The 16,847-nt window shown below is 43.7% G+C and overlaps 1 protein-coding gene across 2 annotated transcripts in view; it reads right to left on the reverse strand.

The window, feature by feature from the left end:
* Positions 1-1,233: 1,233 nt before the first annotated feature.
* slc1a3a (solute carrier family 1 member 3a) overlaps positions 1,234-16,847 on the reverse strand; it is a 33,077-nt gene continuing 17,463 nt past the window's right edge. The window contains exons 4-11 of one of the 2 annotated variants that reach the window (XM_061260159.1): positions 12,058-12,262; positions 9,634-9,676; positions 7,929-8,200; positions 7,517-7,750; positions 5,604-5,798; positions 4,993-5,127; positions 3,340-3,507; positions 1,234-1,775 (exon numbers count right to left, since the gene is read on the reverse strand). In XM_061260159.1, coding sequence (XP_061116143.1) covers positions 1,763-1,775; positions 3,340-3,507; positions 4,993-5,127; positions 5,604-5,798; positions 7,517-7,750; positions 7,929-8,200; positions 9,634-9,676; positions 12,058-12,262 — 1,265 coding nt within the window. In that variant the 3' untranslated portion in view covers positions 1,234-1,762. Of the gene's footprint in view, positions 3,508-4,992; positions 5,128-5,603; positions 5,799-7,516; positions 7,751-7,928; positions 8,201-9,633; positions 9,677-12,057; positions 12,263-16,847 lie in introns of both variants that reach the window. The other variant, XM_061260158.1, reaches the window with a different exon arrangement.

The following is a 16,847-nucleotide window of genomic DNA, read 5'->3' on the forward strand; positions in this document are numbered from 1 at the left end:
CACTGTACGAGTAAAACACTGAGATTGACTTATAACTTGACTTAGTTTTTGCCCAGTCACTGTGCTTTCCAGATATCACAACAATGAACAGCAAATTGTGCAAGGAAAAAAAATAAAATAAATACATATACGCAAATGTATTTAAATATTTAAATTATTTGTAAGAAAACTGCACTCCAGTTAGGTTGAATATTGACCTCAATAGGGCCACTGGCATGCAGAAGATTGAATGCCGTCCATTCCTATGAATTATAGGACATGACCATAGGTTGACTTAAACTAGCTTAACCCTCCTATTATGTTTAGGGTCAATTTGATCCCACTCAGTGTTTGATGTTTCTTAAAAGGTTAACCCTTTTTTATATTGATACTGTATGATTTTTCCAATTTTCTAATTTGGTGGGATTAAATAGTAAAAATGCAATAAACAAGTCCTGTACCAACTTGGCATACAAATGTGTTGTGCAGTGTTATATTGACCCTCTGTAACTGTATAAAAGTTTTAATTTTTCTTTGTGAATGATTCTGGGGGCACTTTCCCATACAATTACCATTTACCATTTACCATTTACAGGTGGCCAACTTTCACTTACTGTAGCTCAGGCTCAATAATAAGATGTTTCTCACATATTTTTCATATTCATCGATAAAAGGCTAGTAATTTGGGGGACAATAAGAAAGCAACACACTACATGTCAGAATTTTTCAGTTCATTTCAACTGTTGGGCTCAATATCTGACCCCAAATGTAAATCCGGTCATAAAATCTGAACATAATAGGAGGGTTAAGCACACTCTAAAAAGTTGCCCTTACCTTGTAAATGTGGATGTTTAGTATACATCCAAACATGTAGTGAAACCTTTCCCCTGGATTATACTTCCAAAAAAAGCCCTAACCTTCCTGACACCAGAATAGGTGCATGGCTAATGTGTTAAGGCTCTGTCATTTAATGCAGAGACTGTCATGTCATTTTAGAAAAATAAATAGTTTATTTAGTTTACATACGTCTCAGTTTATTTTAGAAAAAGAATGGTCAGGTGGGTCAGTTTTATAATACCTAAACTGCAGATCAGCTCACATTACCTATATACTGTATACTTGCACAGGAGAATCTCAGTCCGCATTATGTTTCTGAAAAACCTGCCATTTCCATTTTAGAATAGAACACAATAGCAATGTCAATAGTAACCCAAACACAATACAGTATAAGCCAAATGAAAGGATGACAACAGCTTCTATTTTTCCATTTTATTATTAAAAACTATATTTACCAGACAAATCTAGCTCTATACATCGTCTATTTTTTCTGTGTGTTTGTATTTATTTACTTGTATACCAAATGTCATGTGCTGCCTTTACACACTGACCACAGTCAGAATCACGCAAAAACAGTAAAAACAACAAAGGGAACAGATCACAGTTTCCATAAAGAGTTAGTCCTTAAACAATAATAAAATGTATGACTAATGTTCGGTTTTTGTCAACCAATGCTTAGGATGGGCAGTTCTCAAGTTCTCAAATGAGATTAACTTGTTTTTTTCTTTTTCTTTTGCAGCAAACTTACAGCAGACATACTCAAGTAAACAATTATCCATATACTCTACAGTTAATTCACACAAATATCTTCAAATTCTCTATATAAACATTGTCAACACAATTTCCTATACACTGCATTATCTGTTAGCAAAATGATAAAGAATAAAATAAAAGAACATCAATTACGATCTTCCAATTATATGTTGCACTTGTTTGAAGGCTCAGTTTATTGACAAATGCTGGAAAAGGAAAAGAAAGAAAAATTTCAGTCCAGATGCAATCTTATCACGGATCTTACGTAGCATGGACTTTAGCATTAATTGACTCATGTAAAAACATGGCTGCAATAATGTGACTTCATTGTGCCCTTTGCGAGCAGCAACAACACCACCAACTGGAAAAAAGAAAGATGCATTTTTTCCCCAAGGAAACTTTATCTTGTAAAACTTGCTCAGATAAATGGATCTTGCTGAATGGCTGTGTCTCCCTAAACTCAAGTGCCTCATCTATTTTCAACATAATGCAGATAAACCAATGAGATTCACAGACAAAGAGCGAGCACCCTTAATTGGTTCATTGGACCCCTAAAGTCAAGGAAACATTCACACAAGTTTTAGCCTGCTGTTCAAATTGGTCACTCCGTAGCTCAAGCTAAATGAGACTGTTGACCATAATCAATGATTGCCTAATCTTGCGTAACAGACAAATTTAAGTCAGGGCAGTCTTGGCATTGACAACCCAAAAGAGTACCTTACCAAGGAAGATCTGATAACCGCAGAAGGACATCAAGGCTTGTGATTTAGCAAACTAATTTAATGGTAGGATCACATGTTTGATTAACCTAAGCCCAATCACGTGTATTAGCACACAAACACAACTCAAAATGGGAAACATACAATTCTACCCTCTTTCATCTTTTAATAAAGATCTGCATCCACCCCATCCACCCTTTCACCATCTCACCATCTCTCCATCTCTCCATCTCTCTGACCTTCTTTTTATCCCACCCTCACTCAGATCCCATGCTCCCATGCTATTCTTTTATTTATTTCATCTTTTCCAGCATTAACTCAGTTTCGTTATGCCTAAATAGTCATCAACGTTTGTTTGTACACCAATAAAATGTCATTTGTTACACTGGGCAGGTCCTTCTAGCCTCATTCTCAGCATCGTACTCTGTATTGAGTATGATTGACAGCATGTGCCCTGAATACGAAGGAACCATTTCAATAACCAAACCCTGAAAAAATGGCAATTCAGAGATATTTGAATGTAGATTAATTAATGTAAAACAAAATTAAACTGCAAAAGCCTTCACTGAATTCCCTGCTGAAGAGAACTCTTACTAGCACAACCTTGCTCCTGGTGTTCCTAATCAATGTAGCAGAAGTAATATGCATATGCAGGTCTTGAAACTCTGGAAAGCTAAAAAAAAATATTGACTTCACTATACAATCCCATGGTCTCAATGTCACTCCCAGAAAACAAAGCTAGATTTTCCTTCTTTTTTATGTGAACCACTTTTCCATAGGTAAACTCTTCAGGATCAAGACAAGTAACGTTAAGCAACACATAAAAATTAAAAATAAAGAAATAACAGCAGATGTCTGAAAGAATGTCTAACACCTGAACAGCAGCTCTTGAAAAGCAGAAGAAAAATTACAAACAAAACAAAGAACAATTAAAAAAAAAAAAGTTCCCAAGTTTTCCCTTAAAGGAGCAAGACCTGACAGAACATGTGGTGGAGGGTAGGGGGGGCTCTACATCTTGGTTTCGCTGTCTGGAGGTTTCTCGTTCTCGTACTCATTCTCCTGGGTGATGAGCTGATAGGGTTTCTTCATCTCCTTCTCCTCCACGACCGAGTTGCCCATCTCCGCGTCCTTGGTCTGGAGCTCGTGCCGGGACAGGTACTCCACGATCCCCGCTCCGATGGAGTCGCCCAGCACATTGGTGGTGGTGCGCAGGCGGTCCCTGGGGTGGGGAGAGGGAGGAAGGTGGAGGCGGGGGTCAGTAAAGGGAGCGGGAGAATGGAAATCGGCAGCCATTTTAAGTGATGGGAGTGGGAGGGTGGAAGAGGGGGAAGGGCAGTGTAGGTTGGAGAGATTGCAGAGAAAAGGAGTGATTGAAAGAGGGAGGGAGAGGGAGATAAGGAGCCAAAGAAAAAAAGGAAATGGAAGGCGACATAAAAAACAAGATCATATGTGTCACTGAAAATGACATTATTAAACACAATAAAACGGCAGTTATACCACAGTGCTATCACTAACAGTATACTGTTAAAGGGAATTCCTGTAGTGAGTGACATTTGTTAAGTTTCCCCAATGAAGAAATTAAGATGAGGTTAAATGCTCACAATATAGAGGTAGATTACATAACAGCGCACAATCTCTCCCCTCCAAACATTTTGTCCAAATCCCTGCAACCTAGTAACGTGAGCAGGCGGGGTGGCGTTCCCTGCGCTGGGCAACGGAGGGCCTCCCCAACTGCTCCACCTCCGAACCCCTCCCTTTCACCTGCAAGCCTGAGGAGTTCCCAGAACTTCCCACTCCAGCACACAAGAGCCCTTTTGTCCACCATTTTGAAGAACCTCCCTCAGGGCTCAGGGTAGGAACTCGATCCCCACACCGCGCTGGGAGTGAAAGGGGAGCCCCATGTGTGAGAGGAGGGGCTGGGGCCCGGGGGGGTGAAATAAGGCGATGAATTAACCAGCAGTTCATTTTTAAAACCAGAGCAGCGGAAGGTTTCTGACTGCTGGAGTGTGGTGCGACCATATGTTGAGGAAAAATACACTGTACAGAAAGTATTCCAGCTCTGACTTTCCCAAACCAGTTGTCTGGAAGGCAGTTATGGAAATGAAGTTTTTGAAAGTGAGACATGGAAAATGGAAACGGTCCGCTGTACTGGAACAGCAAACTCAACGCCCTTGTCTCTCCGCTTCCTGTCATGATGCAGGGTTGGGTTATATCCTAGTTTGAAGAGAATAACCTTTTTTTCTATCTTTTATTTCTCTAATTAGCCTTGCAATATGTGTGGGTAAGGGGATTTTAATTGAAGTGACAAATTTGGACCATCTAATTATGTTTCTGTGTTAACACCGATTGTAAAAATGCACAATTGGAAGAAAAAAATATATAGAGCAAGACTCTGGGGCACATGGTAAAGTGTGTCATTGATATTCTGTTAAAATATCCCTTCTGAAAACTACATTTCACACATGTTGGCAACTAAAGGGTTAAGTGTAAGTTTGAGTCAATATATTCTTGCAGTTAAGCAGCAATTTTGAATTAAAAAATATAATAAGACTCATTTGAAATCATGGCAACATTTTAAAGAAATAATTCTTAAGAATAATCACACATGAAAATTATTCCGTATATTTATGGTACAGGCATTTCAGGACTAAACATCTCAATATCAAGATACTTTTTTGTGAAGGACAGGTGGGCAAATACTCACAGGAACCAATCCACTGCAATGATGAGGGTGATGTCATCAGTGGGAAGTCCAACAGAGGTAAGCACAATCACCATGGTGACCAGACCAGCCTGTGGAATCCCAGCAGCACCAATACTGGCAGCAGTGGCTGTGATGCTGTCCCACAATGCAAAGCATATAAATGAGTACACTGTATAATGGATCGGCATGCAGGGTTTTCATTAAGCAGGCTTGGCTCCTTTGCTATAAGCCTGAGTCATGTCCTAACTGTGCAACCAGTTCTTTAATAAAGCATCATGGTTCTCATTCATGGTGGTACCTTATTCATCTATTGCCAACTATTAATCTAGGACACCACAATGCACTCTTCCAACATCTGAGCAACAGGTTCACCCACACACAGCATGTTCAGAGGTCAAACACAATGTTCTCTCAGTTTATCAACATGCATGTATCTCTCTCTCTCTCTCTCTCTCTCTCTCTCTCTCTCTCTCACACACACACACACACACACACACACACACACACACACACACACACACACACACACACACACACACACACAAGCTGACACATTCTATAAATCACAGGTGAAATCCAATAGACTTCATTGGGTTTCCCCTGAGTCGCACCTGATGGTGATGATCTGGCCGAAGTTCATGTCCATGTTGTTGACCTGGGCGATGAAGATGGCCGCCAGTGCCTCGTACAGGGCGGTGCCGTCCATGTTGATGGTGGCGCCCACGGGCAGGACGAAGCGCGTCACCCGCTTGTCCACACCGTTGTTCTCCTCCAGACACTTAAAGGTGATCGGCAGAGTGGCTGAGCTACAAAGAGATGAAGAAAGAGAAATCTTTTTGTGACACTATGACTACTTGTGACCGTGGTCATGCACTGTTCTGTCCAGCGATTGGCCTTCCTTTCGCCATCGCTTGATTCTCGCTCCACACCAGATCATTTTGTTCCGTTGGAGCCAATAGCTTCTTCTTCAACTTCTATTTGATGACACCCAACACTCTCCTTTCAGCCCTCACAGGTGGCTTTACAATAGCCTGAACACTCAACAGCACACCATCATTTCACCCTCTGTCCCCAAGACCCTTTTAAGACCTCTCCAAAACCCGAGTAACACTGCTCCCCTCCGCCAAGAACCACCCTCCATTTTTTTCCCTTTCCTTTTCTTTTTTGCCCGGAACATGGTGACTGTGGCCTGGTCCGGCAGGTCCATTAACATTAACAAAACCTCTCTTCTGTGCTGGCCGCCTGACACAGCTGCTGGCCCTTTTTGCACAATGGCGTCTGGACTCCTGCGGTCCCGGCTGGCTGGCCTCGCTGCCTGTCCCGCCAAACTGCTTCAGCTCATTCAGAATGTGACCGCTTGGCCGATGTTCAACTCCCCCTAACCCGTCCATGTTTGGTTTGCGGTCGTCTCCCTCCACTGGCAACTAATTCCAGCCGGCACTGGATTCAAGCCCCTGTTCCTGGTCTGCCAGGCCACCAAGTCTACAGCCTTTCACTGCCGTCAATCAATTCCATATCCATTACTTGAACTTTTAAAATGTGGACATCATCTAACAATTGTTTTCAGCTGGGGCCATGTAGCCCCAATCTTATTGGCTCCCCCGAGGCAGAATAGACTACCTGCATTCACCAGAACCATCCAATCACACAAAACTCTGCAGCTTCAGGCTAGATCTCCTCCCAGAACCCAACACAGCTTGGTACCTCACAAGCACAGTGAAATGTAATAAAGTGCTGTGACATAGCTCTCATAATCTATTGTTCACTACAGTATGAATGTTGTATGATGTAGGCTGTCAGTGTAGAATGATAGCTTACTATGCCATGGTTCTGGGCTCGATTCTCAAATAAGGCATTGGTGATGTACACATAAGTACTTAACTTGAATTTCTTCAATAACTATCTAGATGTACAAATAACAAAGATTGTATCAACAAAGAATGGTATCTAGGTAAGCGCATCTGCTAAAAGCCTAAAATGTAAGTTCTGAAATCACTGCTAGATACAGTCTATGTCTTGAAGTAAGGTAATGCTTGCTTTTAAGATATTGATATGGCATGCTGTCTTAGTATTCTTATTCTTATTCTTTCACTTGTGTGAAACTGTGCTATTCAGCATGCATTCCCTTGTTTCCACAGCTCTTAGGAGTACCTCTGAAACAAATAAATCATCACCATCACCACCACCATCATCCATCCATCCATTATCTAGCCTGCTTATTCCTGGTCATGGTCATGGGGGTGCTGGAGCCTATCCCAGCAAGCACTGGGAAGGGACAGGCCACTAGTCCATAATCCATCACAGGGCACAGACACCATTCAGACACAGAGAGCATGCCACTTCCACACTCCACAGGCTGGGATTCCCACCCAGGACCCTTTTGCATTCATTATCAAAGCATTGCAAACAACGACTTTGGCTTTGACGGTAGGCAGCCTTCCGGATGCACTGTTCAATCAGAATTCTTAAACCTGCACATAATGTTCGCCCCCCGGAGGAGAAGGGCTAATCTGAGGTCGCCCACCTGGACGATGTGCCCAAGGCGGTGATGAGCGCCTGCAGCAGCCCGGCGATGAAGACGAAGGGGTTCTTCCGCGTGATGACGAAGTAGAGCGTGGGCAGCACGAAGGTGGCGTGGATGAACAAGCCGATCATCACCGTGATGGTGTACATGCCCAGCTGGCCCCCCATCGACGTGATGTCATCCATCTCCACGATCTTCCCCGCGATCAGGAACAGGATACCAATGGGAGCATACCTGGAGAGAGATGGGCGGGCAAGTGTAGGATGTGTTTCATGGTTTGATCACTTCATTACTAATTTTCTGAAATTATCTAAAAAAAAAAAAAATGTGTTCTAATATATTTTTTATATTAATATTGGTGAAAATCTAAAAGCATTTCTTATGTCATCTCTCCTATCCACAGGCTACTGACCACATGATGATGGCCACCAGCCTCATGATGGCCTCGTTGAGGCAGTCGAAGAAGTCCCGGAGGGGCTGGCCCTCCTCCTTCATGCTCCCGATGATCAGGCCGAAACACATGGAGAAGACCACCAGGCCCAGGGCATTCACCCCGCTGACCGTGCCGGGGATGGGGATCACTTCCTCCCGGGAGATCTCCTGGGTGGTGTTGGTCAGGTTGAAGACGGTGTCGTTCACCGTCAGCGTCACCTGCACCACCCTCTTGCCATACTGTGTCTTGAACTGGAGGCGGGGAGGGGAAGTGGGTTAACTGAGTTGTACAGGGTGGGAGGAGGAACAGCAGTTTCCCAATAAGACTTTCATCATGTATCGTTTTGCTCTTTAAGGGTGAGCATCAATATGTAATCTGTATGTTCTTACCTGAACCTTCTCATGCTGATGCAACCATCACTACTGATAACTGAAAGCAGTGAAGTTCTAGAACACTGACTTTGAATATTTTTGAAAAGAAACATTCAAAAGAACCTAGACTTCAACAGGTTAAATAAGGTGAATCACTGGTTGAATATTCTGTTTGATGCTGCTGTTTGGTTGCATTCGCATAATGTCTGGTAAATTGAAGTTAAATGTTTATTTTATTGACTGAATTTAAGGAAAACTGGGAAAAGACAAGTAAGAACACAATTTCTGGCCAAAAAACATTAGTCTTGATTAGGCACCACTCCATTTTGTTTCTTCTTCTCTGGAAATTAAAATTCCATTCAATTAATCCATCCTATTTTGATAAGCACACAACAACAGTTCCTCTGTATTGAGTTTGTGAACTGTCTACCGTTGATCCCAGCATCCAGTGTAGTGCTTTGCTGAACCCTCATCTGGCTCCTCCTGGATCTGCTTTTTAACCTTTGTTAACAGATTTAATCTCTCATTGTTATCATTGTTTGTTATTGATACCCTCTCTTTTTCTTGAATGGAGAATGCCCTGTCCTGTGTACAAAAAGTGCCCTTTTCACAAAGGGCAGTGATACCCTTAATCTCATAGGTGCTTTGTATTAGGTAGCACAATCAACAAGAACATGCTTATTTTACTAAAAAAGGTTCAGCTTCAGGTCTCCAAGCCAAAACAGGTTGATTTCAGCTAAGAAAGAATAGAGCTGTCATTTTTATTGATATGAAGGAATACTGAAGGAAAAAGGGATGGCAAAATAGCACTCTGAAAAGAAGCTCAATTTACGGTTTGCTTTTGGATCTGTTTGCAGTTAATGTGCTGCCTGTGACAGAATTGGCGTTTCGTGGTTTGGAGAGTGCTATGAGGGCACCACTGTTAAGGCCCATTCACACCACGAACAATAACTATAATGATAACTATAATAATAACGAGGTGAGCATCCACACTGATGAACAATAACGTTCTGTAAATAGTCTCTTGGCATTCACATTCACAATGATTTTTGAAACAACACATTTATCTTTATAGCTATCAATTATTGGTGGTGATGGGCCTTTATCCATTATAATTTCATAGGATCCTGGGGCACATGGCTGCACATGACACAAAATTTCCAGGAAAAGCCATCTGGCATCTGGACCAAACCAGAGCCCCTGCCCCCCCAAATCCCCACCACCACACCCCCGTCCAAGCTAGGAGGGAGAAGGAAAAGGGAAAAGACTCAGATGACTATGTCGGTGGAAAGAAAAAAAATATATTTCTTTACCTGTTGTGTGCAAGCTTGCACCAGGTTGGGAGGGAACATGTTTCTGAAAAAAAAAACATTGTTGTTATTTGTGGCACATTATTATCATGTGAAAAACTGAACGTCACATTTTCATATGGCAATATATCAAACACAGAATATATGCCATTTAACATAGAATAGAGCTGTGTTGTACTGGGGATGGGCACACAGTAGCTTCAGAAAGTATTCAGACCCCTTCACTTTTTGCTCACTTTATTCCGTTGTAGATTTAATTTTAAATAGATAAAAGATTTTGCCCATCAATCTACACTCAATAACCCATAATGACAAAGTCAAATAAAGTTCAAATAAATACAAAACTGAAATCTCTCATTTAAATATGTATTCAGACCCTTTGCTGTGGCACTCCAAATTGTGGTCAGGTGCATCCTGTTTGCTTTAAATGTCCTTGAGGTGTGTCTAGAACTGGATTGGAGTTTTCATGTGGCAAAGTGAAGTCCAAGGAGCTCCCTGTAGACCTCTGTGACAACATTGTGGCAAAGCAAAGATCGGGCCAAGGATATAAAACCATGTCTAAAGCTTGAAGTGTTCCCAGGAGCACAGTGGCCTCAGTAATTGTGAAATTGAAGACGTTTGGAACAACCAGGTTTCTCCCTTGAGTTAGCCGTCCAGCCACACTGAGTAAGAAGCCAACTGCAGAGATGGGAGAACCTGGTGGAAGGATGACCATCAATCAGGCCTTTATGGTTGAGTGGTTAGAGGGAAGACACTCCAGAGTAAAAGGCATATGGCAGCCTGCTTGGAGTTTCCCAAACGGCATTTAAAGGACTCTGAGAACATGAGCAAAAAGGCTCCAAGCACTATGTCTGGCGAACACCAGGCTAATACCTATGGTGAAGCATGGTGGTAGCAGCATCATGCTATGGGGGTGCTTCACAGTGGCAGGGGCAGATCAGAATTGATGGAAGGATAAATGCAGCCAAATACAGAGGGGTCCTTGACGAAACTCCTGCTCCAGAGTGCACTTGACCTCAGACTGGGGCGACGGTTCACCTTTCAGCACAAGAGTGAGCTGAAGCATACAGCCTGGAGTGGCTTAGGGACAAGTTTTCCTTCCTCCCTCACCATCTACTCCACTCAGCTCCTTGTCCAAGCAATGGTCCTGTCCCGCCTGGACTATGGCAATTCTCTGCTGGCTGGCCTTCCAGCATCTGCCATCAGACCCTTACAACTGATCCAGAATGCTGCAGCCCGTCTGGTATTCAATGTTCCCAGACATTCACATGTCACCCCCTTGCTCAGCAACCTCCACTGGCTGCCTGTTATGGCTCACATCAAACAGAGTCTCTGACCTCTTTTAAAGGCAGACTGAAGACTCATCTCTTCAGGCTGCACCTTTCCCTCCCTACCTCTCCACCATGATTAGCCTTGTATATGCCAGACTATTATGGCACTTATATAGTTATATACAGATATTGTTGTGTTTTGTATTGTTGTACTCAGGGTATTCTAGCTGCCTGTGGTATGCTAACTGTGGTATGCTAGATTGTAAATTGATGTATTCTTCAAGGGTTCCGACTGTGTCTGTATGGTCACGCTAGGAATCGGAACCGTACTGTCCTCTCTGGTCCTCTTCACACTTGTTCCTGTGTTTGATCTGCACTTCACTGTACGTCGCTCTGGATAAGAGCGTCTGCTAAATGCCTTGTAATGTAATGTAATGTAAAAGTCTCTGACTGTCCTTGAGTAGCCCAACCAAAGCCTAGACTCATACCCCACAGAACATCTGTGGAGAGACCTGAAGATGGCAGTTTACAGACGCTTCCCATCCCATCTGACAGAGTTTGAGAGGATCTGCCAGGAAGAATTGGATAAACTAACCAAATTCAGGTGTGCAAAGCTTGTAGAGACTCACCCAAGAATACTTGCAGCGTCACGGCAGTAAGAAAGAATATATGTATAAGTGGTAATAAAGTGACAGCTATGCATCTCACTGACGATGAACTGGTAGCCAATGAGATTTTGGTGCATAGTGATAGCTATAGGACCAACATAACCCTGTGGAAACCCACAGAACCCTATCCTGCCCAGACCCTACCCCAAGCAGTATGAGACCAACTGCGCAATTGTTTGTTTGAATGCTTTACTGAGTTTGTCACTTGTATTGGAACCTGTGAAATACTCCCAAACCCCATCTTCCCGGCTGGCTCAATGGCACCAGACAAGATGAAAGATCAGTCAAGCACAGAAAAGTATTTGAATCAAAAACAATTTGACCCAGTTCTGGTCCCACTGCTATGACCTCCTTGTAATATTCAGTCAATGACGCAGCCAATTGTGAAGCCGACCTGTCATCACAAAATTCTCCTCAACCAACTGTGCCATTTTGTTCTTCTTCCTAACGACGGCCTGCCTCTCGTCACCTACGCCCTGCCGGGGTACCTGATGAGGTCGAGGAAGGCATCGGCGGGGCTGATTTGTTCGATCTTCTGCTGCTGGCCGAACTCGTCCTTGGAGCCCTTGCCTGGGTGGATGATGAGGACCATGATGATGCCGATGAAGACGGCGATGACTGTCGTGGTGGTGTAGTACACCACCGCCCGCATTCCCATCTTTCCTGAGGCCCGACTGTCCAGCGCTGCCATGCCTGCGGGGAGAGGGCCAACGGCAGTCAAGCCAACGGCAAGAGACCAAAACTACAATACTGAGAGCGACACAACAAGGCTATCATTTGCCCCTTTTCCACTGCATCGTATGGTTCAGGGACCAGCTGCACCTGGAACTACTCGAAGGGAACCTTCGTATTTCCTGGAATTCTGTTTCGACCAAACCACGAGAATGGCGATGATGAGAATTTGGAAGGCAGTAGCGGAAAAAGCAACGCTTGCCCTGCCGATATAATTCCACCACATGCTGCTGTAAATTAAACAGCGACACTCACTGCAAGCATCAGAAACATTGAGGAGGAGAAACCATCATGTTCTGCATTGTTTTTTTTACCGTTCCATAACTGTTTTTTGCTTGTAGTTCTTTATTGCCGTTTCTCTCTATCGATTGTTATATTGGATGTTTAGAAGTGGCAGTTGGTTTGCTTGACATATGAAGATTTGCGGAACGTTTGCATCCTGGCTGCACCCCAGTTCCTAGTACCTTTGTTTGGTACCTTCTGAAGGAGTATCAAAATTTAGTTCCGAGACTCATACATAGTACAACTTCAGCTGGTGATGGAAGGCATCCCAAAACCATGACCATGGTTTCATGGTATGGTACAGTGTGGTGTGGTACACTATGGTTTTGGAAAAGGTGTTAAATGCTATCATAATGGAATAAAAGCAAAATTTGTCATTTTTGCATCATATGACAGACAAATCAAAGGAATCAAGCTCTTTCATTTAAAAAATCCCAAGCTCTTTCACGGATTTTAATAATAATACAAAAAACCTAATCGGTTCTTTAATTTAAAAAGATATTCTTATGACCTAATGACCATTATCATTATCATAGCTCAGTATGCATTTCTAAAAAAGATTTCCCAATTTTAGAGCCAATTATGTGTGAAATTCACCAAGCCTGCCCTAAAAAAACAAAGCCTTTCACATGCAAATGATAATTAAATTGAGTAAATTGAGAACTTACTAATGAATACAGGAAATGTTCCTGCCAGCACTGTCTTTTTAAAATTTCACAATATGACCCTCATCAGAACTCGGTCTCCTCCAGAAATGTAATGATCATTTTAAATTAAAACATCTTCACATCATTTGCTTGTTAACCAGTCAGCAAAGGACCTGATATTTGACTTGACTAAGGGCAATTCTGTCAAACTGTATTGAGTACTGTGAAATGTAAATGGTTGGAAAACAGAGACTACATCATACTGGCAAAAATGTACATTCTTTGTCATGTCATTTGTATTTATCCATTCTGTATATTGCCATATTATGCATTAGAAAAACACATCAAAGGCTGTTGACTGTATACTGTTTATCTTCCAGAGCAACAACTAGCATCTGAAGCTGCTAAATGAAGCAAAAAGCTAAAGGATACCAAAAATATTTAATAAATAATATTATGCAGCCACATCAACATATGAAAGGGTCAAACACTGTATCTTTTGAAAGCTGGCAGCAGTGCAGCAACAATCACAAATGCTATATTCTTCAACAAGCCAGTAATCCAGTAAGGATCTGGCGAGATTTTGAAACCCCCAGTGTTTAAACTTCCCATCTCCCCATGTCTGCGGGCGGAAGCTCGGGGTCCATGGGCCAGGCACAGAGAAGGACAGAGACGCTGGAGGACCCCTGCCTGCCTCACCCTCGCGGGCCACCCTGCCTGTCCGCTGCCCTGAAATCTCCCCACTCAGAAGCCACTGCTGACAGAAAGGCCACCAGGGAGCAGGAAGGCCTCAGGAAGCCCTCTGAGAGAGCTGGGCACATCTGAAGCACAACGTCAACTCTGAGAAACGCATGAGGGGATGTGATGCTGCAAGCACATGCTGGTCTTTTGCTAAAGCAGCTAGCGCACGTCCGTAATGTCCATATGCTCAACCGCTACACTGGCATGCCTTCCCACTGAGCATTTCTGTAACGTGGTGAGGATGGTAACCACCCCGAGGCATGACCCCCCCACCCCCACCCCGGGCTGAAGCAGCAGAAAAGAAAAGAAAACTGACTGCAGCAACCTGGCAAAAGAAAACAGCTGAAAGAACAGCCACTGGGAGGATAGACCTCACCCAAACAATGAACTGGATTGAGACGCAATAAAGTTAACTGTGTGGTTTCAGAGTGTCACTGGCTATTATGCGCCATTGTCCCCCTTCAGAGCGGCGCAGGCAACAGCGTCCTTTGTGGGTGTGAGATGTATGTGTTCTTTTCACTCAGTACAGCATGCCCCTTACACGCCTCTCTTCCTCCTCGTCTTCTCCTCTCCCCCGCCCCGATCTCCCCCCTCCATCCCCTTCCCCCCATGGCCCACCTCTCTCCCCTTACCCTCCCTGACAACCCTGGGAAACTTGTTGACTTGCACAGCTACATTGTTTCCCCAAATTGCCTTGGCAACAGCCAACGCAGCCTGTGCGATTCTGTCCCCAGGACTAAAGACTAAAGAAATGACTTTCCCTCATACAAGGGAAAAAACCCTTCAGAGAAGAAGCAAAGACAAATACAGAAGATGAAACGAGTGCCCACCCCCCTCCTCACTCCTGTACTCCTTTGTATTTTACTGCACTGATTTGCGGCATAAAAAACTGCTTCACAGTGAACTCTGCCCAGAAAAAAACATATACAGCTGGAGCATTTTCAGGCCAAAGGGTCGCATTTACACCAAAGTTTATCAGATGAAAGCACGACAGACAATTCCACCGCGCCTGTCGGAGGAGAGGGGGCAGGCAGGGCAGGGAGCAGGAGGAGAGGGGGCAGGAGGAGAGGGGGCAGGCAGGGCAGGGGGCAGGAGGAGAGGGGGCAGGCAGGGCAGGGGGCAGACGGATGTCGGAGGAGCGGGGGCAGGGGGTGTGGAGCGAGGAGGAGCTCCCTTGCATCAACGTCTTCAAAAAATTCAATTCATAAAAGCCGCCCTGGTCCAATCCAAAGACACTCCACTAGCCTGCTGCATTACGATCAAAGGTGGCCCTTTGAAAGCAATCAAACACAAATATGTATTTTTTATATAGGGCCTTCATACAAGGAGCTGTACAATTGATGCTTCTCATTCACCCATTCACACACCAACGGTGATTGGCCGCCATGCAAGACACTAACCAGCTCGTCAGGAGCAATTGGGGGTTAGGTGTCTTGCTCAGAGACACTTCGACACACCCAGGGTGGAATCAAACTGGCAGCCCTCCAACTGCGACACGACTGCTCTTAGCGGCTGAGCCAATGTCCCGCCATGGAGATACAGAAGCAACAAGATTAAAGTTCAAAGATTTGAGCTGGCTGGCTGGTTGGAGTTCAGCACGTTTACTTGGCTTTCCCATCATTATGATATTATTCACTTACTTGAGAGTAGTGTGAGGTTAATATGCATGATATGCACTTCTGGATAATTAGACATTTCTGTGGCCTTTTTGGGGGGGGGGGGGATTTTTGCAGAGGGTAGCACTGCTGCCTCACAACAAGAAGGTCCTGAGTTCTCCCTGTGTCTGCGTGGGTTTCCTCCGTGTACTCTGGTTTCCTCCCACAGTCCAAAGACATGCAGGTTAGGGACTACAGATGAAAATGAGCTCATTAGCTAACTCATAATACATGCAATGAGATTCATCAATGAGCCTGAAGCTGAAGTTGTATTACTTTTGAGTATCACTAGTGCTGGTCGTGATGTAGGCTTCCTGGACCATATTACACCCCATCTATCATCCGAAAGTCAGTGACAAACGAATCCCAATTATTTATTCATGGCGTATTTGCATCTCTCTACAACAGTAGTATGACTGTTGTATTAACATTAAGGCTGCACTCGTTTCACTTTCTTAGAGAACACTGAGAACAACTTAACTCACTGGGCAATGTGGGAAAGACCATCACTGCGAACACTCGACTCAATCACTGCCAAACAAGACAGCGACCAAACATGTTTCCACATTCAGTTCAATTCAATTCAATTCAAAGTCAACCAAATCCAAGTCAGTTCTATTTTGTTACGAGACTGTAGCACTTTTTACAGAGACACTGTCACAAAAGTTGCCTCACAGGAAAACAGGAAACAGTGCATCTTGCCTATGACCCTGCAGCTGAACAGTCACAACAAGCCAAGCTATTCTTTTCCTCAAGGTCCCTGCTAAGTCTGCTATTATTTCTAGTAATTTGTCGCAAATATAATTATAAATACAAAAATATGTCAAATTAGGCTCTCAGAAGTGCCCCAAGACTGTTCAAATTTGACTTGAGTAAACGGAGGACAGTTTAGCGTTTCAGCCTCCCCCTCTTCCCCCCTTACATGTTTCACGAGACTCAGAATATTTTGTTCATGGTTTCAGATGTGGAATGTTGAACCAAAGACAACTATGCGTGAGCAGTACTCTTATTGGAGGGACAGGCCAGGCCCTACAGGCAGGGGCTTTTCCCAAAAACTACACTGGAACTCATCACACACCACAAGACTGATACACTGGCACATTTATACACATTTACACATCAATTATTGGCAACCTGCCCTCTTACTTGGCCTCCCTGCAAATATCCAGTAATTGCTACAGTTTACGATCACAGTCCTGTATTCCCATAAGACCCCAGAAT

This window comes from Conger conger, chromosome 11 (genome assembly GCF_963514075.1).
Source record: "Conger conger chromosome 11, fConCon1.1, whole genome shotgun sequence".
Lineage (NCBI taxonomy): Eukaryota > Metazoa > Chordata > Actinopteri > Anguilliformes > Congridae > Conger > Conger conger.